We start from the raw sequence: 27,110 nt of genomic DNA on the forward strand, positions 1-27,110 counted from the left end.
AATAATTTTATCAGATTATTTAAATAGTTTTTATTAGGAACGAGTTTTGTTTTATTATGTAAAATAATATAGTTACGGATTGTGATGATTTTGTAGGGAAGTGCATCGCACTACACATAAATTACATAAACTGCATGTTTAAATGAAATAAACAGTGCTTTTAATTTCTATGGGACGTCCAAAAGTAATCTGACAAATAAATATATAGAAAATGTACAACACCGTGTGTACATTATACAAAAGACAAAAGGTCTTTACACTAATCCATAATAAATATATTTTACTGTGCCTGAATACTTCAAAATGTCACAGGCTAGCCCTGTATTGTATTTAAGCTTTTTATAAACAGTAAAAGTTTGGAAGGAGTAACTTATTCCTGTGAAGTTTGTCTGCAGAAGATACCTCAGTGTCAAGGAGTACTCTGAACAAAGAGCTCATCATGATAATTTTGGGCCAATTGATTGTGTTCATTTCTTTTCAGTCAAGTTAAACCTCTTCTGGGGGAGCATTGGCTGGACGCTGTGCTAAAGTGGGCAAAGTCCAGCCTCTGGACAAACAATTAAACGTTTCATCTATGAGGTCATAGGCTCTCAACCAGCTGCAGAGCAGCGGACAAACCATTTGTTTTTCATTGTAGTTAAAGCTTAGCTCCACTGGCTACATAAGCCATGACAGGGTGGATGCTGGAAATTAATTTCCCCCACGTCTCCACATGCTGACATGGTCAATAAAAGCACACCGGGAATGGAAGGAAAGGCCCTTCATCTTGCTTAATCGGATATTGTTGCATTTTTCTCATAACCAGGCATTGTGTAACAGATTTTGGTGGCTAATAAGTGGATTCCAGGCTTCTTAGGTTTTCTAGTTGAAGAACAGGAGCAAAATATTTGGTAAGAATGATTTTGCACCCGAACAAGAAACATCAGATTTCATACAGTTGATCAAGAAAATCATGGCTTGGAAATGGATCAAGGCATTTGTTTATTTGTCGGTGTGTGTCACTTCAGCTCTGGGTAAGTTTATTTTCTTTTATTATTACACAAAATAAAACTGCAGTTATGGAAGTTCTATTGTAAGCTGTTATCCAGAGTTTCTGCGAGGTCTTAAAATGTCTAAAATTTCAAAAACTAAATTTTAGGCCTTAAAAAGTCTTAAATGGTTGCGTAGGTCTTCAGTCATTTTAAACAGGTCTTAATTTTCCAATGTAAGTAAAGCTATCCAATCAGGCCAGCACTTAACCACCACTAATCCATCTCAAAACTTTATACATACATACACACACACACATATATATATATATAGCCCCCCTTTGAATTGTTTTTCTTTTTTAAATATTTGCTAAATTATATTTAACAGAGCAAAAAATTTTCACAGTATGTCTGATCATTTTTTTTTTTCTGAAGAAAGTCTTATTTGTTTTATTTTGGCTAGAATGAAAGCAGTTTTTATTTTTTATTTTTTTGCATAAATATTTTAGGGACAAAATTATTAGCCCTTTAAGATAATTGTATTTTCGACAGAACAAACTTATGTTCTAAACTTATATATAAAGAGATGCAATTCACAACAACTGTTTGAAAAGTTTACAGCAAATTCTCCTAATTCAATTCCCTTAGCAGAGAAGGAAAACTAAAGCAACACATTCCTTTACATGATCTTTCATTAATACAAAAGCTATTTACAGAAGTAACTGAGCCATTAGAAAAAAATCCTTTGTGTTTAGCCCTAAATAAGGCTAAATTGTAATCCGTAATGGTCTTAAAAAGGCTTAAATTTGACTTTAAGAAACTGCAGAAACCCTGTTATCACATCAAACCAAAATGCACTTAAATGAAAATGGTAATTCTGGGAAATATTGTTAAATAAAGAACTGTTTTCTATTTTCATCATTAAATTTAATGTGACAGAAAAAGCCAAATGTTAATCAGTTTTTAAAACCACATGATACTAAATAAATTATTCTAATTTGGTTTTTAAATAAATAATCAAAAAGGCAATGCAATATTATTTCACTATAGTTTTTTTATCATATAAACATAGCCTTGGCAGAAGCTCCTTCTGCTCATCAAGGCTTCATATATTTGTTCCAAAATAGTAAATGAGTAACAATGCTAAATAGTTTTACCTTGTAAAATAGCCGTCTTTTATTGGATTATATTTTTAAAGTTGTCATTACATTTTTAAGAGTATCACCCTCTTTATTAATTTCTGGCATACTCATGAGCTTCTGCCCCAATTTCTAAAGGCAACATTTTACAATAACAGTACATAAATAATCATGCACTAATACATAAATTAAAAATTACTTCAATATGAACTAATGATGAGTTTAAACGTGTACTAATAAAGAATTAACCTTAGTTGCGATATGAAAACAAATGAATTCATGTGTGAAATTTACCCCAAATATAATAAATAGCAGGTTGAGGTTATTTTCACATGAATACATATTACTCAAACTTTTGATTAGTATGCATCAACTCATCATTGGTTCATATAAAACAAATATTCATTTGGTTATTAGTGGATGATTATTCATGTGCTGTTTTTGTTAAATGTTATCATTTCCATGCGTTCAACAGGTGATGATGAGGAAGCGTCTGCAAGCAAGTGTGCAGACTTCAACAACACCACCTGGCTGGAATACAGACAGGCCACCAAGCTTCAGGTTTAGTACCTTCTGTTGACCCGAAAGAATGCCAACTGTGCCAGTCTGTTCACACAAGACTGCCTTAACCACACCCAGAAACACACTGCTTACTTCAACTCGTCACTGCCCACCAAAGTCATTGTTCATGGATACAGGTGAAGCATTAATCCTTCAAACATGTACTAAAGTAAAACTTAAAAAAATGATCTTTTTATCGTATGGATTATTTATTTGCAGTCTTTGCTTTTTATTGTTATATAGAAAATGTGTAGAAAAAATATTTTTAAACAGTATTGTAAATTTCATCTGGTTTCACCATTAAAAAAAACAACCAAAAACTCTCTCTCAGGTGAAGCATACGGTCAGCAGTGTTTAGAATTAGCAAACCAGTTCCTCTTTCTGCACTGTGTTTTCAGGGCTCTAGGCAGTAAACCGTCCTGGGTGAGTGGTTTAGCTCAGGCTCTACTGAGAGAAGAGGATGTGAATGTTCTGGTGGTGGACTGGGTCTATGGAGCCTCCTTTGCTTATAACTTGGTGGTGGAGAACTACAAGGAAGTGGCAATTCAGATATCGGTGCTTATTAATCAGCTTACGGTAAAGATTTTTGTTTTATGTTCAAGATTCATTAATTGTCATGATTTGGACATATTCCTGGACTAACATCTATGTTGGTCTTTTAACAACATTCAAATCAGCCAATCAGAATTAAGGGATATGTTTACCCTTTATGTTAAGTTTAAGCTTACGGTTAGGTTTAGGCACTTCTACATGAGTGTTATCCAACTACTAATCCCCTCTGATTTTGGGAATAATTTACAGTTATGGCTGGGTTTAGAGGTAAGGAATAAGTAACAAAAAATATGTTCCAGGATCAACAAAGATGTTAATCCAGGATCACATCATACTTGGCAAAATCATGACATGCAAATACTAAGCACAGTGCTTGCAGAGTCTCCTCTGCGCAGCGAACTCACAGTAAATGCCTAGAAAGTTCATGGTGGAGAGTAACTTTTTTTTCTTTGTAGAAATATGGAAGCACGCTGGAATCATTTCACTTTATTGGTGTGAGTCTTGGAGCACACGTGTCTGGATTCGTGGGGACCTTATTTCATGGCAAGCTGGGTCGAATCACAGGTAATGTTATAACTAAAGGTGGAATGTGTTTATTTTCTTTTACTGTTTAAAATGTTCTGCTCCGTTTTAATTATTTAAGTCCATTTAGTTTGATCAAAATTAGGTTCAGTTAATTGAAACCATAAAACCTGTTCAATTTAACAACCTTTTAAGAATTTAAGAATGACCACTAGGATACCACTTTTTTAGGATTGTTCAATATCTGTTTTAATCCTGTTAAATTTTCATAGGCAATTGATTAATTATTACTTAAAACAATATTATTTCTCTGAAATTGTATCTTCTTCTATACAACAATAATTCTGTCCCATTTGTTTAAATTAAGTAGACTTTTTTTTTTTTTTTTTACTTTTGTAGCGGTTTAATATTTACAAACACAGTAATCCACATTAGGGAGTGAAGTTTTCATGCTCTCCTTGTGTTTGCGTGGGTTTCCTCCGGGCGCTCTGGTTTCACCCACAGTCCAAAGACATGAGCTATAGTTGATTTGGGTAAACAAAATCGTCCTTAAGTGTATGAGTGCGTGTGAATATGAGAGTGTATAGGTGTTTCCCAGTACTAGGTTGTGGCTAGAAGGGCATCCGCTGCATTACACATATGCCGGAATAGTTGGCGGTTCGTTCTGCTGTGGTGACCCTTGATAAATAAGGAACTAAGCTGAAGGTAAATGAATGAAAGAATAATGCACATTGGGTTTTCTTCAGATGGTACTCTATGTAATGATAAAGCATGTCATAAGAGCATGTGTCCTGTTAATTTTGTCCTGATGAGAACTTTGAAGATGCTTGATTTATGAGTAGAACAAAGACCAGCTCAGCACCACACTGAATGAGGCTTTCATACAAAAGCAAAGGCCACGAAAGCACTCCAGATAAACAATGACAAATTGTTCCACCACACAGCCGTAGCAAGAAAACAAGACATTTTTTGTTTGTTCTAAATTAATGTGTTTTAGTGAAATCATGAAAGTGCCTATGTTTTAATTTTTTGGTCTTTAGGTTTGGATCCAGCAGGCCCGATGTTTAAGAGTGCTGATCCGTTTGACCGTTTGGATTCATCTGATGCCTTATTTGTTGAGGCCATTCACACTGATTCTGACTGTAAGAGTATATCAGACCCCCCCCCCATCAGTTTTTTATGTATAAAAATTATTTTTATGTCTCGCATTTAAGTTTGTCACATGATCCTGATTTTTCCCCAGAAATTGAGAAAAAAAGCTTATCAGTTTTGACTTTTTTCCTTATAACCATTGAGAAAAAATTGTTTTCTTATCAGTTTTGCCTTTTTTTCTCCATAAGCCTTTTGTCCTTTATAGACTTGCTGTTCCAACTTGCAGTTCTAAGAAGAAAAGTCAGAATTGTTAGATATAAATTCTGAAGTTCAAGAAAAAGCAAACACTTTGGATTTAAGGGACTGTAAGCTTCTATAAATCATGCACACCTTGAACTGAAAACTTGCTCTTTCTCCAGATTTTGGGATATCCATTCCTGTTGGGCATGTGGACTTCTTCTTAAATGGAGGAATGGATCAAGCTGGATGTGCTCGCTCAAGGTTTGCATCAAGTAAGTGGACGAAATGCTGACAAAATGCTGAGAGATTAAGTTGAATCAAACAAACAGTAGCGTCATGCTACCTGAGAATCTGTCTTTGTTGTCAGTTTTCATCTACTTTCCAGTGTATGGGTATGTCATTTGTGACCACATGAGGGCTCTGCACGTCTACATGAGTGCCCTGAACGGCTCCTGTCCACTCATTGGTTTTCCCTGCTCCGGTTATGAGGAGTTTCTGGCAGGAAAATGCATCACCTGTGACGACCCCTTCAATGGCACGTGCCCACAGATAGGTAATCTGAATAATCTGAAATATTTAAAGAAAAAAAATCTTTAAAAGTGTTTAAAGGCAAAATCTGTGATATACAAGTCTGTAAAAGGGATAGAAAATGTATTCACCGCTGTGAGTCTTTTGTTTTTCTGTTCAAAAAGATCAGATTTTGAAGAATGTTGAAACCATGTGTAGCCATTGACATTCATAATAGGAAACAAATAAGATGGAAGTCAGTGGCTACCAGTTCTCACATTTTTTTTCAAAATATCTTCTTTTGTGAACAGAAAAAAGAAACTCTGATTTAGAAGAGGTGGAGGGTGTAAGAAATTAGTGTGCCTTAACCAAACGTCCACTCTAAATTGTGTGTTGATGTTCATTTCTTAAAAGGGCTGAATTATGGTCGAGAAGACAAGTCAACAGTTTGTTGTCTCTGCATTATATGAGATGATCACATCTTAAACAAATGGTTACCAATCATAGAATAGGGATTGGTGAGGGATAGCCTACTGAAAACCATCTGAGACAATGGGGTGTCGAAATTGCATTAACATACAGAGCACAGCTGTTATATAGGAGCAACTTCATTTACATTGAAAAGGTAGTAAACTAAAACTGTGTAAAATAAATGCATTTAATTAAGAATGTTAAGAATGAACCCAGGGTACTGCTGGTACTTTGAGACTGCTATACTGAATAATCTTCTTCATTGAGATCTTCAGCATACTCATAAGTTTTTTCTTCCAAGGGTGAATGAATTTGTTTTTTTTTTTTTGGTGGGGGGGTAAGCTATCCCTTTAATGAACTTCTAAAATATATATTTTAAAAAGTGTCTGAATGGGTCATATTTGACCCTTATCATATTATAAATCAAAGGTGTCCACATAATTATTTAAGGTTTTAGTTCAATTACTTTGTGGATCATTTGATTTACCACGCTGTCAATGGGTAGTAGGGAAAAAAGTGACGTTTTCATTTGTACGATTTTTTTGTGGTTTTGCCTCTATTAGGGCAGTATTTAGAAAGGATGCATAGTTGGAGAGACAGGGATTGGATCAGAAAAGGTCCTCAAGCCATGACTCAAAACTTGGGATCCCCGAAGTGCAAATCCGTAGCCTTTGGCAGCGACTGTTTGTGGGGTTTTTAAATGCAAATGAGCTGCTGCTCTTCAAAATCCTGTGTCTTTTTAAGATTGTGTTTTAAGTCTGTTACACATCAAGCTGACGGTCAACTGGATGTTGTCATGTTAAAGCCACTCACCTTCACAGTTCACATATTGTTGGTTTTATCTATGATATTTAAGGCATGAGTCATTTTTTAGATACTTATACATTTAATTTGTCTCTTTTTTGTTTGAAACACTTAGTATTTAGAATGTATAGGACACACGGACGGACACACACACACACACACACACACACACACACACACACACACACACACAAGCAACACAATTTCCTTGGGCATGCGTTGGCTAATAATTATTTAAATTGGGGATACATGGACATGGACATTTCTGGAAGAAAACAGGACAACAGAGACAGTCAAAGACTTTTTTCATGTTCAATAAGCAATATTACATAGAAAATGAAAAAAAAACATAATGTGGCCTTTAAATTTATGAGAAACTTTTGAAATTAATTAATTAATTTAAAATATGCAAAGGATTTTTTTAACCCTTATAGCACAAATCTTTAAATTTTTGTGGTTTAAAAATCTCTGCATAAAGAGGATGAAAATGGGAAGAATACTGAATCTGGGTTTAGCATTTCAATTTAACCTTGCATGTTTATAACCTTGAGGTTCTAGTTTTTTAAGGTGTGCTGTCAGGCTTGAGTTTTTTGTGCGTGTGTGATTGTGTGTGTGTACTTATGTGCTTTGTTCCATCTGTGGAAAAAGTATAAATGGAGGCTGATTATGCAACACAGGGATAACATTGTTTAGTGATTGACGACACAAGTCTTTGATGCTCAAGTGTGCTCATTTTCCACCTGTTTCTAAAATGTGTCTGTTTAGGCTTGTTGAAGAACAGTGGGATAACAGCGACTCCCCTGCCAAATCAAGAGAAGGTTTATCTGCTGACCACTGCTTCAGGTCCATTCTGTGGTGGGTACGAGTTTGAACTTAATGTCATATTAAAAATCGGGTCCACACTTTGTTAAAAATTGTATACACTGTATATAGAAATTGTTACATATTCAGGCTTGTATTGATAATTTGTAAACGTTTTGTAATGAAACTAAAAGAGAACTTCCCTGACTTCTTAGTTTTCTAAAACCTGTTGGCTGATTTTTGTGTAGAATATTTTTACCAGGGAGAAAATGATTGAACGTTCACACTCATGAAAGCCTTTATTCATTCATTCGTTCGTTCATTCATTCATTCATTCATTCATTCATTCATTCATTCATTTTCTTGTTGGCTTAGTCCCTTTATTAATCTGGGGTCGCCACAGTGGAATTAACCGCCAACTTATCCAGCACGTTTTTACGCAGCGAATGCTCTTCCAGCCGCAACCCATCTCTGGGAAACATCCACGCACACTTATTCACACACACTCTCATACACTACGGATAATTTAGCCTACCCAATTTACCTGTACTGCATGTCTTTGGACTGTGGGGGAAACCGGAGCACCCGGAGGAAACCCATGCAAAGGCAGGGAGAACATGCAAACTCCACACAGAAACGCCAACTGACCCAGCCGAGACTCGAACCAGCGACCTTCTTGTCATGAGCTGACAGCACTACATACTGGGCCACTGCATCACCAACCTTTATTCTTTCAAACTATAGTTTCACATAGCCACTAGTTCATTTTCAAAAACCCATAATAGGGTCACTTTAAAAATACAGCACCTAGTAATTCACCTTTTTTTTTCAGCACATCACATCCTTGTGGAGTTAAACGTTTCCCGTTTAGACAAAACTGCAGAGGTTCAGCTCATTCTGAAATCCATTGGACATCCTGAGACGGAGCTCAATCTCAAACTGTGGGTATTGTGTTTTGAGTTTTGCCAGTTTTGGTTTGTGTTCATTCATTACACATTCAACCAAGTCTTCAAGTCACATGCATGAATAAGTTTGTACATGAATATTTCAGATATACAGACGAAACAAGGTATAAAACGGTGGCTGCACACCCTGAGCAGCTGTGTAAAATTGACTCAATGCAGCTGATAAACACTGGAGGTCGATTCTACAGACAAGGAGACATTCATTTTGAGTATATTTGCATCTCTGAAATCCCTCAAACCAGGTACAATTCCTCTGAACTAATTCTGATCAAGTGTTTCATATATTACAGTTTCTTTGGATTTACAGGATTTATTAAGTATAGATATTAATTAGTGGTGGGCCGTTATTGGCGTAAATGTGCTGCGTTAACGTATGACTCTTATAGGGCGATTTTAAAAAAATATAGCCGTTAATCTGTTCTCAAAGTTGGGTTGGAAGCTGGGTCTAATCTACGCAAGCTATGATGACTTTCACCTTGATATTTTAGCATGGATTATGTATGTATACCTGACCGAATATACGTAATACGGTAAGACGGTAATAGTTTGATTGCGGTGTTTACCTCAATAATGCCACTAATATATACATACTCCACACGTCTTAGTTACATTTCTGTTTAGTTCAGTTATGACTTTAGTCATATTAAGGTAATCAAAATCGCTGTTTCAAGCTTTTGTATTCCTACAGTTCAAAATTCATGTTTAACTGAATAAACAGTTAGTAAACACAAGTACATCTTATTGAACATCATTTATTTTCATCACCAATTATCATAGTAGAACAGTTTCTCAAGCAGTTTGTGATGCATTTTGGAAACAGGAGATGAGCCCCTGGTCTAATTCGCCACCAGGCTTGAGAAACCCGTTCTCAAAGACTTACTTTTAGTCATTATTTAGGTAGCACATGTATTCTGAATGCCTTCGGCAGAATCCAAATGAGCCATTTTATCTAGATTAATTCCAAGATTACAGTGATATTAATCTAGATAAAAAAATAATCTATGCCCACCTATAATTTGAATACAGTTAGCTTTTTTCTATGAATACATTTATATATAATTTAAATATATATTTCTTTCAAGTGTCAAATAAAAATATTCTCTTTTTTTAGTTAAAACAATTTGGGTTATTCCACCAAATATTTTTAACTTGACATTTCTGAAGTTACAACATTTTGGATTCAGCTTTCTAGTAAGAAATATAAACAAATCATTTTTTTTTATTTCAAACCTGGGAGAATGTCATGAGTAAATTAAAAAATAAAACCAAAATTCCATTTCTTACAAAGCTATTCAATTGTAAATCCAGTGAAACTTTCAAGGGGTCTCTTAATTTTTCCATAGTTGTACAAATAGGGCTATTTCCATAGAATTGATGTTGATGTGTTGGTAAATCTTTGCATACTTTACTAAATAACAGCATCTGTCCTCTTCTCTTTGCAGAGGGATGGATCCACTATGTGTAAAGAACATTCATATTGGACGTGGAGTACCATGGTCACATGACTTTGTACAGGTGTGCTAAATTAAAAAAACAACAGCATAAAATCTGCTTTGAAGAGCATCTGCATTAACCAGCTTTTCAAGTCTTAAATTAGTTAAACTCTAAGCAAAGGTCACACACTTACACTTGGGCTGGGAAGCATTAAAGTTCTGCAACAAAGACTTAAACAGGATACAAGGGGACTGAAATGATTCAGTGTTAGATTTATTTATTGTGTTTTCACAAAATGACACATTTAGCCCTAATATAATATCAAATATGATTTCTGATACTTTTGTTTTATCTGTGAGCTCTTCCTGAGAAAATCAGTTTTATTTAAAGAGAGAGTTCACCCAAAAATAAAAGTTCTGTTACCATTTACTCACTTTTTCAGGCCTGTTTGAGATTCTGACTTTTACTGAGAGCAAGAGAGATTTTGAAACCCTGAAATTAAAATTGACTTTCATTGGTAGTGACTTCAACAGCAACCAGTTTCTAACATTTTTCAAAATCTCTTCTTGTGTATTCAATCAAGAAAAGACACTTATAAAGGTCTGGAACAACTTGATGGGCAGTAAATTCCCTTTTTGGGTGAACTGTCCCTTTAATGCAAATTTTCTGTTCAGTTTTGTTAGATAACAATCAACAAGAGAAATATTGTGTATTATAAAAGACATTTACCATACCATAGCTATTCTGTGTGTTCATATGTGTACTGAAAGTACTGATGTTTGATCATTTGAAGTGGTACAACAACATTCAAGCAACATTTTATTACCCTCATTAGTGTTTGTAACTGCATACCTAATACGGTGCTAATTACTGCTTTATGGTGGCATCTTAAGAGGAATATCAAGTCACATTTTAACCCAGCACTTAACAGTTGGCCCCGTGAAAATACATTTTCACAAAATGGTCAGTCTCAATAACAAGATTCTGAAACATTTACTAGCATTCTAATATGATTAAACTCACACTTATGTAATAAATCTCTATCAATTTAATATCTTTCGACTGCTGAAGTGTTAATTTTTTAATTTGTAGTATTTAAACTTTGTCTCAGTTATTCCAAACAGACTTCCCTACAAAGGACACACTATTGCAAATAAACATAAATCAGCCATGTTGATCAATCACAGCAATGTGGAATCATATATAACACAGTATCTATCGGAAAAAACAGTGGTTTGGGAGGTTTTGTCCTGAAAGCAGTACATTTGCACATCCTTAAACTGTTCTGTGTGAGTGTGGTCGTATGAGAACAAACAGTTTTTGATGGGAGAAGTGATTCATCTTGACTCGTCGTCTCTACAGCTTTGGGGTGTCATTAGGGGCCAGTGGGGCACGTCCTCTTTGGTATCGAGGTGGAAAACGTCCTGGAGGATCGTCCTCTGTTAGATTTATGGAAAAGGTGACAAATTAAAATATAATTGAGAACACTGAAACAAACAACATAAACCTAATTACATGTTTCAAAACTAGTAGTTTTGGCATTGTTTTCGGTGGTGCAGGCTGTATTTCTGGATATGATTCATGAATCTCATTCCTTTGGAAACTGGCATGTGAAGGTCATATCTCAAATGACAGCAGCGCCCTGCTTCTCTCACAGCTGTCCCACTATTCAGTGCTCTGCAAAGCACAATCTGGCCCTAGCTGCAAAAGCCAAGCATTTGGAGAGGGGGGAGCACTGGATAAACAGACCTGGCATGTTTGGATCTCTGGATGTCCCAAAACACTTTGTTTATCATTCAGCCTCTGGCACAACATGTATTTGTCAATAAATAAAACCAGCATTGAAACATGAGCAACAGTGAATAACTCATCAATACATTCATTCATTCATTCATTCATTCATTCTCCTTCTGCTTAATCCTTTTAATAATCAGGGGTCACCACAGCGGAATAAACCTTAAACTTATTCAGCATATGTTTTACACAGCGGATGCCCTTCCAGCTGCAACCCAGTACTGGGAAACATTCAAACACTCTCAAATGCATTTACACATACACTTTGGCCAATTTGGTTTATTCAATTCACCTACAGCGCATGTCTTTGGAATGTGGGGGAAACCGGAGCACCCGGAGGAAACCCAGGAGGAGAACATGCAAACTCCACACAGAAATGCCAACTGGCCCAGCTGGGAATCAAACCAGCAATCTTCTTGTTTTGAGCCAACAGTGCTAACCACTGAGCCACCGTGTCACCCCCTTTATCAATACACTAACAAGACACTACTGTTAAACAATTAATGTAAATTTTAATTTATTAAGTATTGCCAGTTTGTTTTGTATTTTTTATCTCATTATAAAGCACTTTGTTGAAGATGTCGTCTGGAAAACTTAGTATTTAAAAGATTATTCTTGTAGCATATTCTGTATAATTTTAATATAATTATTATACGTAAAACACTGTTGTTAAACTAATATTATTTCTAATATGACATTATTAAGCTGTAAATCTACTGTAAAAGAATGGTTTTAAATGAATAGTGTAAAAATAATTAATAATATCTAATTAATAATGAGTCCTAATTATAAAATTTTACTAATTTTTATTTGATTAAAATGAATATTATTAGTATACAATATGACTTATCTTCAACTTCATCAAAATACTTTACCTTTTAACTTTTAAATATGGCTTGGGGACAACCTTGTATTCAGAGTATTTTAATTTACAGTTATTAATCTACATAAATTATTGCCAATCCTTTCCTGCATAGAATTCGTCATATGACTCTTAATCCAGGTCAAAAAGAAGCATAAAATGTAAGAAACTATCATGCACACTTATCACTCTGCATTCTCTTAATCAGTCAGTGTTTGTGCAGTTCATTCTCCAGTTAGTGAATTTGTGCCTTGTTCATGCAAATCAGCCCTGTCTTCACCAACCCCCCCACCCGTCAACCCTTACTTGTGTACTTACATTGTGATTTAAGAAGTGTCCAAGTGTGTGTTAGCTTTAACACCCATATCTTTACTTCAAATATTCCCTCTCATGCCCATAGTCCATTAGAGAGCCTGTCATATCTGCAAAGTCCTCCAGAATCAAGCTGGTTGAGTCCTCACCGGAGGGCATCTCTGTGTCCGAGGACCAATGCTGGTGTGGATTTTTGGGAACAGGATTCTTTCCCTGGTCCGGCTGGGGATTTCTTGTGCCTGAGCCTGGATTAGATGGTGCCGGATCAACTTTTATGACTGTAGGGTCTCCTAGGCTCCCCCTGGGTGGTGAACTGGCGCTGCCACCCTCACTGCCTGGTGGCGAAGGGGCAAGGACATGGTATAGACTGGGCAGACGAATGTCAAGGCGCACACCGCTCTTTGCAAATAGCTTGTCATTGAGTGAGTACAGTTTGTCAGCGATGTCACTTCCGAGCATGACTGAGAAAAGTCGGGCAATGTAACGATCTTTAGACAGCAGAAGGTAAAGCCGACGTCTGCGCCAAGAGATGTAGCGGCAGTCCGTCTCCGCGGTTAGTGTCACCTGAGGTCAGAAGGGTTATCGGTCACTTTTCATGACATGCCTTTTGTGTGGTTGTATGAAAACTGAACAACTTTTTTCAGTGGGACAGGTTAAAAGACATTGTCGTACCTGAAAGTTCCCCTCCTCTGCCGGTCTTAAAGACTCCCATTCTGGAGAGTCAAGAAACTGGTGAGGGAAGATGTAATGGAGAAACTGGCCCTCCAAAGACACTCTAATCCTGTGAAAGCAGAAGATCCTGTTTGATGCACTTACTAATTCTCAGAAAAGCACTTTTCAGTTGCTGCATAATTGCTGGTGGTCTGCTTTGGGCCGACTCACTCACTGTCCCGGACCATGCCTCCCTGTAATTCCCAGATACCCTTAGCTGGATGTCCAGTCACCTTAGCGTTGATGCATTTAATTTGGCAAAATATCAGTAAGTATGTTTACATGGACATTAATAATCCAGTTTTAATCCGATTAAGACAATACTCTGATTAAGAGTCTACCATGTAAACAGCGATTTTAGATTAATCTGATTAAGGTCATAATTGAACTAAACAAAAATGAAATTAAGACATGAAGTATGCCGATTTTAGTTTCATTATTGACATCCAGTACAGACATGCACCTTAATCAAACTATTACCGTTATGTGGGATTTACGACGCATTTTGTGACACTATATTCCATACACACACGGCTCTTCGACACTATTCTATGCACATACTGAGTACGTGAAGGACCAAAGACACTTCCATCGTGAAATGCGGAGGGTTTTTTTTATACAGCTTGCGGTATCAAATTCCATTGAAACAACACTCTTCCAGCAGTTCATACTCTCATCCAATATCTCGTTTGTCATGGGGGCATGCATAAAATTTTCCCGAATGAAAGTGAAAGCTGGAGGAACTCTGGAGGAAATTTGGATAGTGTGATGACGCAATGACCTTCATCCAATTATTTGTTATAACATGTAAAGCAGGATCATGAAAGGAACATTCAGAAAAGCAACTCATGCAAACACCCTAATAATATTATTGTCATATTCAGATTAAGCGAATAATTTGATTTCTGTCGTCCTTGTAAACCTAGTCAATGTTCAGTGTTTAAAGCAGGCCACCTGATGCCAATGAATACCAAAGCTAGGATTAATGATGCAGGACTCTAGTTGTATTTTGTGGGTTTATGAAACTGGGGACATGCTTGAAAGGCACCAGCTGCACCATGACAGACAAAATTGAAAGTGTTTACTAATTTTTCAATTGAGAATGATAGTCAGTAAGTTTGAATGCAGTAGTCAGACACCACTGTAGTTCCAACTGTAATCTATGCTGCCCTGCGATCTAGGGTATTATTCTCATGATCTGATCTCTCTTTGGGTTTTGAGGGATCACATATTTATTACAGTGTATCTTTAAGGCAGTCATAGCCTGCAGGTTAGAGCTGAAATCTTTAGTCCTGATTCTGTAGAGTTTCCATTCAGATTTCAGCTGCAACCCCAATCAAAATAGAGAGTCAAACTTGGATTTGATTCTCAGGAGTCATTACTGTATGTGTTCAGTTGAATAAGTAAGACTTTGTCCACCAAAGAACAATGATGGACAACAGGAAGGTAATTTTGCTGCTTAATACATGCAATGGCATGCATAATGCAGTGTTTTTAATCATTTTCAAGGATCTATGTTTGAAAAAATACAGCACTGTTGTCTGTACAGAGAATTTTTAGAAAACACACAAGGAAAATTTGTTTTAGTATCTCCGTATCGTTGTTGTGTGGATGTACTGTCAGTTTGTTGAATAGTCTGACATGTGAAACGTTCTGGGAAGTGGGACCTCAGAACTGAAATTGTGAATCACATTGATTCAATGTGTGCAAGGGAATTAAATTTTAAACAATTTACCGCATGTTTAATTAAAATCCCATGATCTTTCAAAAACTGGAGATGAGACGAATGTTTGCAAACTTGTAACCTGTTAAGCTTCCATTTATTTTTGAGCGCAATTACGAGATCTCATCCAGTTAACATCTGATTCACACAAATGACTCTACATTTTTTTTTTTTTTTGATAATGCTGCACGTCACTTATACTTCCATTTTTGTTCTACACCTGCTAGCACAAATATTGCCATTTTGCTTATAATAATAATAATATTTGCTTATGATAAAAGAAAATCAATATTGTACATTGATATGAATGCCAATAGGTATGATTTATTGGTGTGAATAGCTCTTATTGACCTTGACGCACAGTCTTGAGTGACAACAGTTGTCCCCTCAAGGATTGAATGTCCTGTCTTATATATTACATGAGAAAAGATAATCTTATGGACGTCTAACATTTAGATACATTGCTTATATTTACAGAAATTAAACCAACAGTTCAGATTAACCAGTAATCCAGTGAACCATGTGTTCAATTGTTTCTCACCTGCCAGAAAGTAGGAAAGACAGCTGATCAATAGGCGTCTTCCCTTCTACGGCATACGTTTCTTCGGCCGCTAGAGAAAGCACTTTATTTTCTCCGGCCCCCGTGATCTCCTTAAACACCTGCACAGGTACATCCAGCGGCAGATAGACCGCTGTGTAAAGTGCAGAAAACTCCTCGTTAGCTAAACCGTCCCGCATCAGCCGAAAAATCAGATGACACACCTGGGCCAAACACTGCAGCATCAGCAGCAGGTTCCAGATGAAGACATCCAGGCCGCACATCGTCAGCCAGCCCCAGAGAGCCAGACAGAGGAAAGCTGGAGCCAGAAAACTGAAGATGTACAGAGCCCCATACGCCCCACTACCGCCCATATAGCCCAGAAAAAGAATGGTGTTGCCCAGATGGTATATGGCACCTTCAGTGCTGTTGGTCCATCCATCGCAGAGTGTGTGATTGTAAATTACAGCGTCAATCAATGAAGAGTCGCCGCTATTCATGTTTGAGCCTCTGCTGTCTCCAATTCAATGGAACGCTGAATTATAAGAAGCCTGTCATTAAATTCTGGAAAAATAATTCAAGTTTTTAAAAGATTGTAAACAAAATGCCAAACTAATGTCGAATATAAAAAGCTTGTTCCCTTCAGCTGCTTAAAGTCAATGTCGCTCCTACGGCCAAAATCAGCTGGAATAAAAGAAGCTTCATAATTTAGTTTCCTTCGACACCCACTCTTCCTTTTAAATTTGACAATATCAGCCCTCCAGTGTCTGTGCTTCTGTTCCCCGTCCCACACTGGACTGAAGACCTTTGGAAACATGGAGCGGGAGAGGTGGGGGTAGAGACCCTGAGAAGGATAACCATGTTTGGAATTGAAACCTAAGGAGGAAAGAGCCACAGACAGAAAGCAGACTCGCTACTTAACATAACACAATGATGGTCGGGCGGAGCGATTACGATAACAAGTGACACGGAGAGACGTTTGCGAAGATCTTTGAAAGCTCTGCCAGATGTCACCAACACTCATTTTCTCACAATCAAACAGTGAACCTGTAGTCCAGCGCTGGGTGTTTGAGAGTAGGAGGAGGGTTATGAGGGGGGGAATATTTTGAGAATCTGAGACAGATAAAATAACAGGGGAGGGTCATGTAACCGTGTTTACCTCCCCCTCCCTGACCATTCCTGTTTGTAGTTTCAGATAACTTGGCGCAGTTGTTATGATAGTACTCTACTCTGCTTAGCAAGTGAGTGCAGGACTGAGTGGATTTCTTTATCAATATTATTATTTATTTGCACACTAAAAGCAATTAGTTGACTTCAAGTGAGCCCTAAAGTGATTAGGTAGATGAACTATGTGCATTAATATAAAAATGATATCAACCTAACAGTTCCAAGTTACATAGGGTTTACTCACTTTTATAAGTAAAGTAACGAATCGCTTTTAACGGTCTATGTATTTAATTATTTATTATTAGGGTCTTAGAATCTGTGCTATAATGTCAGTTTTATGAAGTATTATTTTAATGAAGTTGAAGGTATATGGTTTTTATATAACAGTTGTGGCAGAAATGTACAAAGAGTTGTAAGAATGCAATTTGTCATTTAACGTTGTAATTCACAAGTGCTGTTTTTCTGTTCGAAAGGAAAAGATCTAGCGTCGTGTTTTTAATAACCAGGGTAAATGGAAGATTCTCAAAATCCTTTATATCAATGTATTTTTCCCCTATATCCTGTATTCCATATTCTGAGTTTTTTGAAATGTTCTATATTCTGGTTGGTTTTAAAACAGAGGTAGATTCTGTTTTAATATATTTAATATACAGTGCAGCATTAATCAGTACACCCCACTTTGTAAATAAATATTTTTATCCATTTCTCAGTGAATATATTGGTGCATTTGAACATATTTATTAAACATATATTTATTAAAATAATATTTTAGTCACAGAACATCTTTAGACATAAACACATTCATATTCATGCTAAATATTGAAATAAAGACAAACTACAACATTTGAACTAAATCGTCTGTATATATATATTTTTTTTCTCTGAAATTGTTTTTTTTTTTAATTTTATATTTTTCTCTAACATAAAAATTTTGCCTACTTATTTTTGAACCATTATTCACAGCAAAATCCGCTAAGTAAAATGAACTCAGTTTAGATAGTATTTGGTCCCTCTCTAAATTCAGTTAAAGTTACTCAAGTTAATAAGACAATGAAAGAATTAAGTGATGATTGAGCACTGATGATGAACACCTGCTGTTATTGGGCAGAAAAACAGAAGAGAAGCACAAAACTACCACTGACTTCAGTCACAGCCTTAGATGAAATCAGCTGAAATATGATACATTGAATCTCTCAAAATCTCAGCAGAGGATCATCAAGCAACTCCACAAACAGCAGCTTTACTTCTTACCAACCTGTTGCCCTTATTTTAAGACGGACCAAATACTTTTTGAACTGAGTAAATTTTACACAGAGGATTTTGCTGTGTTGCAAGTTATTTTGTTAGATTATCTTCAGATTTGGCTTCAGTGCTAACTAATCTAATGCACAAATATAATACTGTAAAGCATCTTATAGAAAATATTAGTTTAAAAGGGAGATTGTGAGGGGTGTACTCATATGCTGAGGACTGTTACGCATCATATAACGTTATTTTTGTTTCATACCAGTGTCTTTTTGTTAATTGACGTTTATAAACTGGTGTTCATGATCTATTTTTAGAAATAGCATGTGAGTATTAGTAGTAGTATAGTGTTAAATTTATACTCCTCATATGGAATCAAGAATTGAACAGGATCAAATCTAAATGGAACCCTGCCTGGATTGACCAATTAGAAGCAGATTTCACTTATTCAAGCATGATAATGCTGTCTCTGAATGATGTTTAAGAATGAAAACAATCATGGTCATCGTATTGTAATGTTGTTACAAATCTGGTGCATAAATCTGGCCACCTCGAAAGGCCCTTTTACTGTATATCAAACATTTGAAAGGGTTAAATGGCAATGTATATTCTTCATTACAGCAATTCTTTGCACATGTTGAATGTGACACAATGCAATATGACCAAAAAATGCATTACAGGGAACACTTTTTTTTTTTTCTTTTGTCTTTCTTTTGCTTCCCTACACCCTTCATCCCTTAAAAGTTCTTACTATGAAGTGTAAATCCTTTGTAAAGATAACTGTATAGGAATAAGCTCATTATACGCAATGCAATCATTAGTTATGCAAGTTTACTATATTTACCATGCCATATGTTTACATATTGGTATGCTCTGCAGGTTAGTGGGCTTGACAAACCACCTGTAGGACAAGGTCTCCTCTCTATATGCCCAGAGAGAATAAAACAAATTAGACTTTTATATTTGGTAATTTATACTTTTATCTAGATGCTCCCACTCTGATGATTTAGGGTGCTTCTTTTATCTTTACTTTTAAGTCGCCTTATCAGTTCTTTCCCTTAAAATCAAACATTTGGCTTTAAACACTATAATGTCATGATTTAAAAACATGCAGTAAAACATTAGCCTTGAAAGGCATGAGGTTTTTTTTGCAGCTGATCGGTTGTCATGTGCATGTTTATGTTCCTTTCACATGCTAAATTTATGGTAGAGATTTTTACATGTCTGTATTGAGTTTTTTCAAGATTTTACAATAATTCAAACCCCAATACCCAAAACTTACCCTAGACAGGCTTGGGGAAAAAATTTAAATAAATAAATAAATAAATAAAATAATAATAATAAAAATAAATAAATAAACAAATTACACATATACATATATGGTAGAGATTTTTATTTAAATCTTTCAAGGTGATTTACTAAAGTTTGCAATAGGGTTTAGTGTTGTGATTATATTTTAAAACTTACATTTATTTAAAAAAGAAAAAGTAACAAACACAAAAAGTAGATTGCCCAACCAACCTTACACTCGTAGTATTGTTTGGGTCATTATGGAAATGTTACGTATGTGGCAGTCACCTTCTGAATTAGTATCTTATCCTAGTAAATCTGGCCATGTGAATGTCTCTAGTGTGATGTGTTTCTGGCTTGATTCAAACAGATATTTGTATTTGGAAATACAGAAAATGAAATCATTACCAAAATGCAATGAATATCAGTACACACTGCAGGTCTTATGCAGCCTTATTAGCATATGTAACTGATAAGAGAGTGTCAAAGTTACTAGTCAGAGTTTGACATTTACTCTCCAAAAGAAACCTGCCGATAGAAATGTTCTCACTCACATACTGTCTGCATGTTCTCTTTGTAGTCAAGCATCATGACAGCAATTCGAATATACCAGAACAAGCCATGCTACACATTTAATATCTGAAAAATCTAAAACTATGCTGTCAGTTGTGTGATTCGAAGAACTGAACATCAAATTTACCCATATTAGTATGCTAAGCATAATAGTGAAAAAGCTAAATCTGCATGTTATTGTTAGGCATTTCAGTGACCATACTTTGTGAAATCTTCAGGAGAAAATGCTAATTATGAAGAGCATTTGCTGGGTTCAGACCAGGTGTACAGGCAGAATAAAGGCAGTTCTGTGGGTAGACCTCAGATTAGAGTGTGCTGGGAGCAGCAGCTCTATTTTAGGCCTGCGTGCATAGTTAAGTGCAGCTGTCACCAGCCAAACGCTGGTACAGGGAATTCAGAAACCGACCCAGTAGGAAGCTTGAAGAAATAATCTGTTCGTGTAAAACTGCTTGGCCTGCATTGTGTCCTACAGACAACACTGCTTCATCATTAATAATATAATACGTGATTAAATAAGCAAATCAAGGAGGGACTAAAAATAACAACCAAACAGCAAATGTGAGTAAAGAAGGAGTTAGGAAGTATATAAAACAGTGTGACGCACCAGTGGGTTGGCTGACTATTTTTCTTACATTCCCTAGGAACACTGCATGGTTTAGCCTGATTATAATATTGCAAAGATTTTGTTGGGATATAAATATGTAATCTGACATGTAGTTATCTCTTCATGTTAGCAGTCATTGATTAATGCTTTGATCTGTAATTATTTTACTAATCCAAATCCATTACAAACTTACTCGTGCAAAACGATCCAAACATCTTAGTTTTATGAATCTGTAGTCAAAATATATAAAACAGTTATTTTTTAATATAAATATTACATGAATTAACATTTCTTAAAATACTTCAGATCAGTAGAGACTTTTTTTGTATTATTATTGTTAAATGTTTGAAAATATTTCTCAATTATTAAAATGAAAAAGAAATAGTAATCATAATTAGAGTTTTTATTGGCCTAGTTTCATGGGTGGTAGAAAAAAAATGCATATAGTTGCTAAGTTCTCAGGTTTTTTTTGTCAAAATATTAATTTTAGGCACTGAAATTAAGCATGTGCAAGATATTGATTTAGACTGAACAATTAAAAACAGGATTACATGCAAACATGAGGTAAAGAGGCAACAGAGAACGACTTGACATCTTGCATAGGATCTTTATTGACCATAAACATACATAAATCACACGTGAAAGCAAGAAAAAGAAAACACACACATATCCCTCAGAAGAAAAAATTCAGCTTCATATAATCTTCCCTGAAGTGTAAAAGTATAAATAGAGCACACCGGGTCCCGTTCCACGCAAGCAGTCACACACTACAAAAGAAAAGCAATTAAGGAAACATTACATATACTGTAAGCGATTCATTAAACTGACAGAAACATCTTTATTATTTCTTCTCTTATTTCATTTAAACTCTATTATAATTTAGTCCCTTGAGCAAGAAGCAATTTAGGAAAAATACCCAAGCTGCTCTGTTTTATAGAAAAGTAGCTGCTTTGAATTGTGCACTATAGTAAAAAAAATTTGTGAATCCATACACACTTTGTAAGGATCAGCCTTCACTTTTCACTTTTATAATATGAAAGAGAGCAGCTTGGACAGTGTTAAAATAACTTGCATGAGAGAGCACAAAATGTCACTAATTTGCAGTTCAAGAAAAAACTTTCAAAAGAAAAAAAAACTCACCATTCACTCATGATGATGATGATAGTGGTGTTATATGTTAAAACCAAGCGCTCTCATGCATTCCTTGTGTGCCTCGATGAGGTGTGTGCAGCTTTCCTCCCCCTTTTCAATGATGCTGGAATAAAGACAGTATTGTTTAGTTGCACACTGTGGCTAAAACACTTGCCAAGCATCAAATTAGTGTATAAATTGGTGTGTGTTTGTGTATATGTGTGTGTGTGTGTGTGTATATATATATTTCTATCCAGCTGACTGGCAGTATTTTGTTATTCATTCTAACAATGCCTGAGAACATGATATGATTTGCATAATTATCAAATCATGCAGAATGCACTGCAGTTATTTAATCTATTGATGTGATCTTTTGATCTATATATAGATAGAGTGAGAGAGATTTTAATATTGATGATCATATAGTGATGATTGATAAGTATATATTAATATTATAAATTGATTAAGGTTTTGCTAGTAGAGATCATCTGCATTATAATCATTGGACTATTACAGCCATGTGTAATCTACTGGTTATTTAAGAGTTAAGCTGCTGGAAAATTCTTATCTGAAACACAGTAACATTGTCTTTAAAAACGCCTGAGACCATGCTTGGGTTACTTTTGCTTACAGAGGCTGTCTCTTTGTAAACTGATCATGTCCGGAGAATAAAGCAATTAAAAGACTAACTCTGTCTGACTTTATTCAATTTTAGACTGCACATTAAAATCTATTTCCTTGTGAACAACAAGAAAATAATTTCTCATAACAATTTATGGTCTTAAGTATAGGATGAGTTTTCCCAAAATAAAATTAAAGTTTAGTTAATTTCTTTATGTATCAACAGTTTTTATTCATTTATATTCTCTCTTTTTTTTACTATTTCATAATTTATTTCAAGTAACAATGTGATTAAAGTTTTAAATTAGGCAATAACCCTGCCTTATTCAGTTATTGTTAACTGCAAATTATGTAAAAAATAAATGAATTAAAAAATAAAAACTGATCAGAGATTGGGAATGGGAATTCCCATTTTTGTGCTTAAAAAAATGGTCACTGGTATTAAAAGATTGAGGGAAAGTTTTATATTCACACATTCAGACTTTCTCCTTAATAATATAAGTTCAGAAAAGTATTTTATGCCATTTCTAAATAGTGGACACCGTTTACAGCAAGGGCATCCAAACTCGGTTCTGGAGGGCCAGTGTCCTGCTGAGTTCAGCTCCAACTTGCTCCAACACACCTGCCAGGAAGCTTCTGGTATATGTAGAGCTTGATTAGCTGGTTCAGGTGTGTTTGATTAGAGTTGGAGCTAAACTCTTCAGGACCGAGTTTGAACACCCCTGGTTTACAGTCAAATATATAGTGCTAATGTTGTTCTGAAGTCATACTTACATGTGATTTCAGACCAAATGTTTAAAGTAACATGGTAAACAATATAGGGAGCAAGTCACAAAACGAATGTTCGAATATAAAACCAACTTTACCACAATTATCTAAAGGTCTGTGTGATAATTCACTTTAAAGGATAAGTTAACTACTGAAATAAAAACAGTTAAAGTGCTCACCAAGCATCTCTTTCTTTCTTGGTCTCGGGACAGGCACAGCAGGGTTTGAGTGGCTTTTTCTGCTCTGCTCCCTCTATCGCTGCAGGTGAAGCCTCCACACTCGCTGCTGACAGACTCGACATTTCCACTCGATAAAACTGTAGGAGAATAACAAGACAGCCGATTAATCAGCTCTAAACTACTGCGAACAACCTGCAGCTGACCACCATATTGATAGTTACATCATCTTCAACAGTTCCTTATATTGATAATATTATATTTACAGCTTCAACACTCGCGTTCAACACATTATGTATTTAGGCGCTGGTAACACAGATAATCACGCCTGCTATCAGGTGAGATTTAATAATAAAACATTTACCACTCAAACGTTCACTTACGTTATATGATGGATAGAGACTGATGTGCTCACGTGCGTCCTTCCTTACACAACCTGCTGCTGCTGTCAAAAGCTGTAAACCCGGAAGTGTCGATCGGCTTCCGGGTAAAGTTTAAGGTCATTTGAAAGCTAAATAACATTCAAAGTTAATCCAAGCCGTTTTTTTACATATTTGTGATTTTAATGCAAGTTAGAGGTAAATAAAAAACGCGATTCGAGCTGAAAACAAAGTATAACATAACCCGAACGACAATATCATAATAAAAGTCATGTACATGATAAAAGCCTTGAGAAAGTTTTAGCTAATTGATGTATATTATCAGAATTTAGGTGTTTATTTATTTTTGAAGTTAGATTGTATATACGGCATTTCAAATTTAAGTATTTACAGATCAATTCGAATGACATCTTTACTTTATTTAATATTTGCAAAATAGTTTTGCTCTTTAAGTGAGCAATTGTTCAAGTTAAACTGACTAAAAATACGTTGTTTGTGTGTATGTATATACTTGCACATTCATTTTTTTTTTTTTTGGCTCAGTCCCTTTAATAATCTGGAGTTGCCAAAGTGGAAAGAATCGCCAACTTATCCAGCACATGTTTTACGTAAAAGATGCCCTTCCAGCTGCAACCCATCTCTGGGAAACATCCATACACACTCAATCACACTCATACACTACAGACAATTTAGCCTACCCAATTCACCTGTACCGCATCTTTGGACTTGTGGGGGAAACCAGAGCACCCGGAGAAAACCCACGCAAACGCAGGGAGAACATGTAAACTCCACATAGTAACACCAACTGACCCAGCCGAGGCTCGAACCAGCGACTTTCTTGCTGTGATGCGACAGCACTACCTACTGTGCCACTGTGTCGCCATACATGCACATATATTGAAAAAAAAATACATTGCAATATTTTATTTTTCTGTTGCAATATGAAGTATAATTTTACCAGATGAAATAAATGGCTCAATATGGTAAGAATTCATCATTTTAGATTGACTGGGATGCTTTTGTGAGTGCATCTGCATAAAATATAATATACCAATCACAAGCGTTGATAAATACAGTACAGCAAAGATATAAATTAAATAAACAGTATTTTACAGATTTCTGGAGGTCTAGCAGTATTCAGGTGCAAATTGTATAATCAAATGTAAAATGACCTATTACAGTCTTCATTGTATTTATAGATAAAATACAATTACAGTATTCTTAAAGTTACAAACATTACGATTTCGTGTGCCTGAATGCTCAACATTGCATATTTGCTGACTATTGCGGTTTCATACATTGTGATATCAATATTGTGCAAGCCAAATAAATATACAGTTGAAGTCAGAATTATTAGCCCCCTGTTTATTTTTTCTCGAATTTCTGTTTAACGGAGAGCAGATTTTTTTTAAACACATTTTTAAACATAATAGTTTTAATAACTCATTTCTAATAAATTATTTATTTTATCTTTGCCATGATGACAGTAAATAATATTTGACTAGATATTATTCAAGACGCTTCTATACAGCTTAAAGTGACATTTAAAGGCTTCACTAGGTTAATTAAGTTAACTAGGCAGGTTAGGGTAATTAGGCAAGTTATTGTGTAAGGATGGTTTATGTATATGTATATGATATGTGATATATATATAACCTTGCATTAGAGTTAAATCTACAGAAACCTAGGTGATTTCATGATTTCGGGGTTTAGACAGGCAGGGGCAGTTTTAGTGATTTTGGGCCATACGCAATTTCTGCCATAGGGCCCAAGTCCTGAAATGCACCTTCATATTTTATTCAATATTTATTTATATTGCTTATATATTCTTTTCAACATTTTAAATTAATGGAATTTTTACATTTTAAATTATTAGTTTTTTTTTAAATGACTTTACAGCTAAAATATATATATTTTTTAAATTTATAAATTTGACTGCTGGACTTCTCCATGATGGACGTTTTATTTTGTGATATTATTATTATTACATAACATTACATTATTCATTCATTCATTCATTCATTTTCAGCTTGCTCCCATTAATCCGAGGTCGCCACAGCGGAATGGACCGCCAACTTATCCAGCACGTGTTTTTACGCAGTGGATGCCCTTCCAATTGCAACCCATCTCTGGGAAACATCCATAGACACTCATTCACTATGGACAGTTTAGCTTATCCAATTCACCTATAACGCATGTCTTTGGACTGTGAGGGAAACCGGAATACCTGGAGAAAAAATCCATGCGAACGCAGGGAGAACATACAAACTCCACACAGAAATGCCAACTGGCCCAGCCGAGGCTCGAACCAGCGAACTTCTTGCTGTGTGGCAACAGCACTACCTACTGCGCCACTGCATCGCCCTACATTATTATAAAATTATATTTGATTGTATATTAAATAAAATAAAATAATGTTAAAATTGTATTTGTTTACCTCTCACCATACAAAATATGGCAGAAAATGATGTTACACATAGTTTATAGTTATAATTTGTACTTCTATATATTAATTGGAGGCTCCAGATTTCCTAGGGGCCCTAAGCAGCCGCTTACCTCACTTATTGATTAATTCTGCCCCTGAGACCTGTGGTGCCCAAACCTTTTCATATATACGGCCAAAAACCAAATATCATTGGGTAATTTGATTATATTTTGTAATTTGGTCATATTTTTCATAATATTTCAAAATAAATAGAAAATAATACTTAAAATCATATTAAGCAATTCAGTATAACTTTTTAAATTATAACTTATTGCTATAAAAACATTGTCTGCTATCCATCGGGTTGACCGTATGTACATTTAAGCTATATCTGCTTAAGTTGCACTATTTAAGTGAAGTGAAGCGTAATTTCAGTTCACAGTTTGAACAATGAAACAAACAAACAAAAGGTTACATAACATTTGAAATTATCTCTAAACCAACTCCATCATTCTCCTTCCCTCAGGCACTAGTTTGGGCATCTCTGGTTTAGACATTACCAATTTGTTTGATTATAACTATATAATAGTAATTGAGGAGCAGCTTTAAAGGACGTGTTATGAATTCTACTGTATGAGGAGAGGAAGAGGAGAGAAGTCTAATGGGAAGCTAAAACAGGAATGTTTTGTATGTCACTGAGTGTGCAACTTGCATCAAGTCTGACACATGTACTT

General features: G+C 35.5%; 3 protein-coding genes across 5 annotated transcripts; 1 reads left to right on the plus strand and 2 right to left on the minus strand.

Moving 5' to 3' along the window:
- Positions 1-630: 630 nt before the first annotated feature.
- pla1a (phospholipase A1 member A) lies at positions 631-11,906 on the plus strand. Of its 2 annotated transcripts, none has more exons than XM_068223300.2 (11): positions 631-1,013; positions 2,583-2,805; positions 3,067-3,244; positions 3,676-3,784; positions 4,783-4,884; positions 5,254-5,346; positions 5,442-5,627; positions 7,622-7,711; positions 8,490-8,598; positions 8,709-8,864; positions 10,065-11,108. In XM_068223300.2, exons 5-11 carry the CDS (start codon positions 4,803-4,805, stop codon positions 10,144-10,146), a joined length of 798 nt encoding a protein of 265 aa, XP_068079401.1. In that variant the 5' UTR covers positions 631-1,013; positions 2,583-2,805; positions 3,067-3,244; positions 3,676-3,784; positions 4,783-4,802; the 3' UTR covers positions 10,147-11,108.
- Positions 10,314-16,795, minus strand: popdc2 (popeye domain cAMP effector 2). 2 transcript variants are annotated; one of them, NM_001020800.1, is given in 4 exon segments: positions 10,314-11,495; positions 13,031-13,588; positions 13,697-13,805; positions 16,000-16,795. In NM_001020800.1, coding segments are annotated over 3 exon segments (1,113 nt in total). In that variant the 5' UTR covers positions 16,497-16,795; the 3' UTR covers positions 10,314-11,495; positions 13,031-13,081.
- Positions 16,796-21,462: 4,667 nt separating this feature from the next.
- cox17 (cytochrome c oxidase copper chaperone COX17) lies at positions 21,463-24,036 on the minus strand. The gene is made up of 4 exons (NM_001004652.3): positions 23,955-24,036; positions 23,575-23,711; positions 22,016-22,130; positions 21,463-21,642 (listed from the first exon to the last, which is right to left on the minus strand). The coding sequence occupies exons 2-3, from the start codon at positions 23,694-23,696 to the stop codon at positions 22,046-22,048; spliced, it is 207 nt and encodes a 68-aa protein (NP_001004652.1). The 5' UTR covers positions 23,697-23,711; positions 23,955-24,036; the 3' UTR covers positions 21,463-21,642; positions 22,016-22,045.
- Positions 24,037-27,110: the final 3,074 nt, after the last annotated feature.

The sequence above is a fragment of the Danio rerio genome, chromosome 9, assembly GCF_049306965.1.
Source record: "Danio rerio strain Tuebingen ecotype United States chromosome 9, GRCz12tu, whole genome shotgun sequence".
Classification (NCBI taxonomy): domain Eukaryota; kingdom Metazoa; phylum Chordata; class Actinopteri; order Cypriniformes; family Danionidae; genus Danio; species Danio rerio.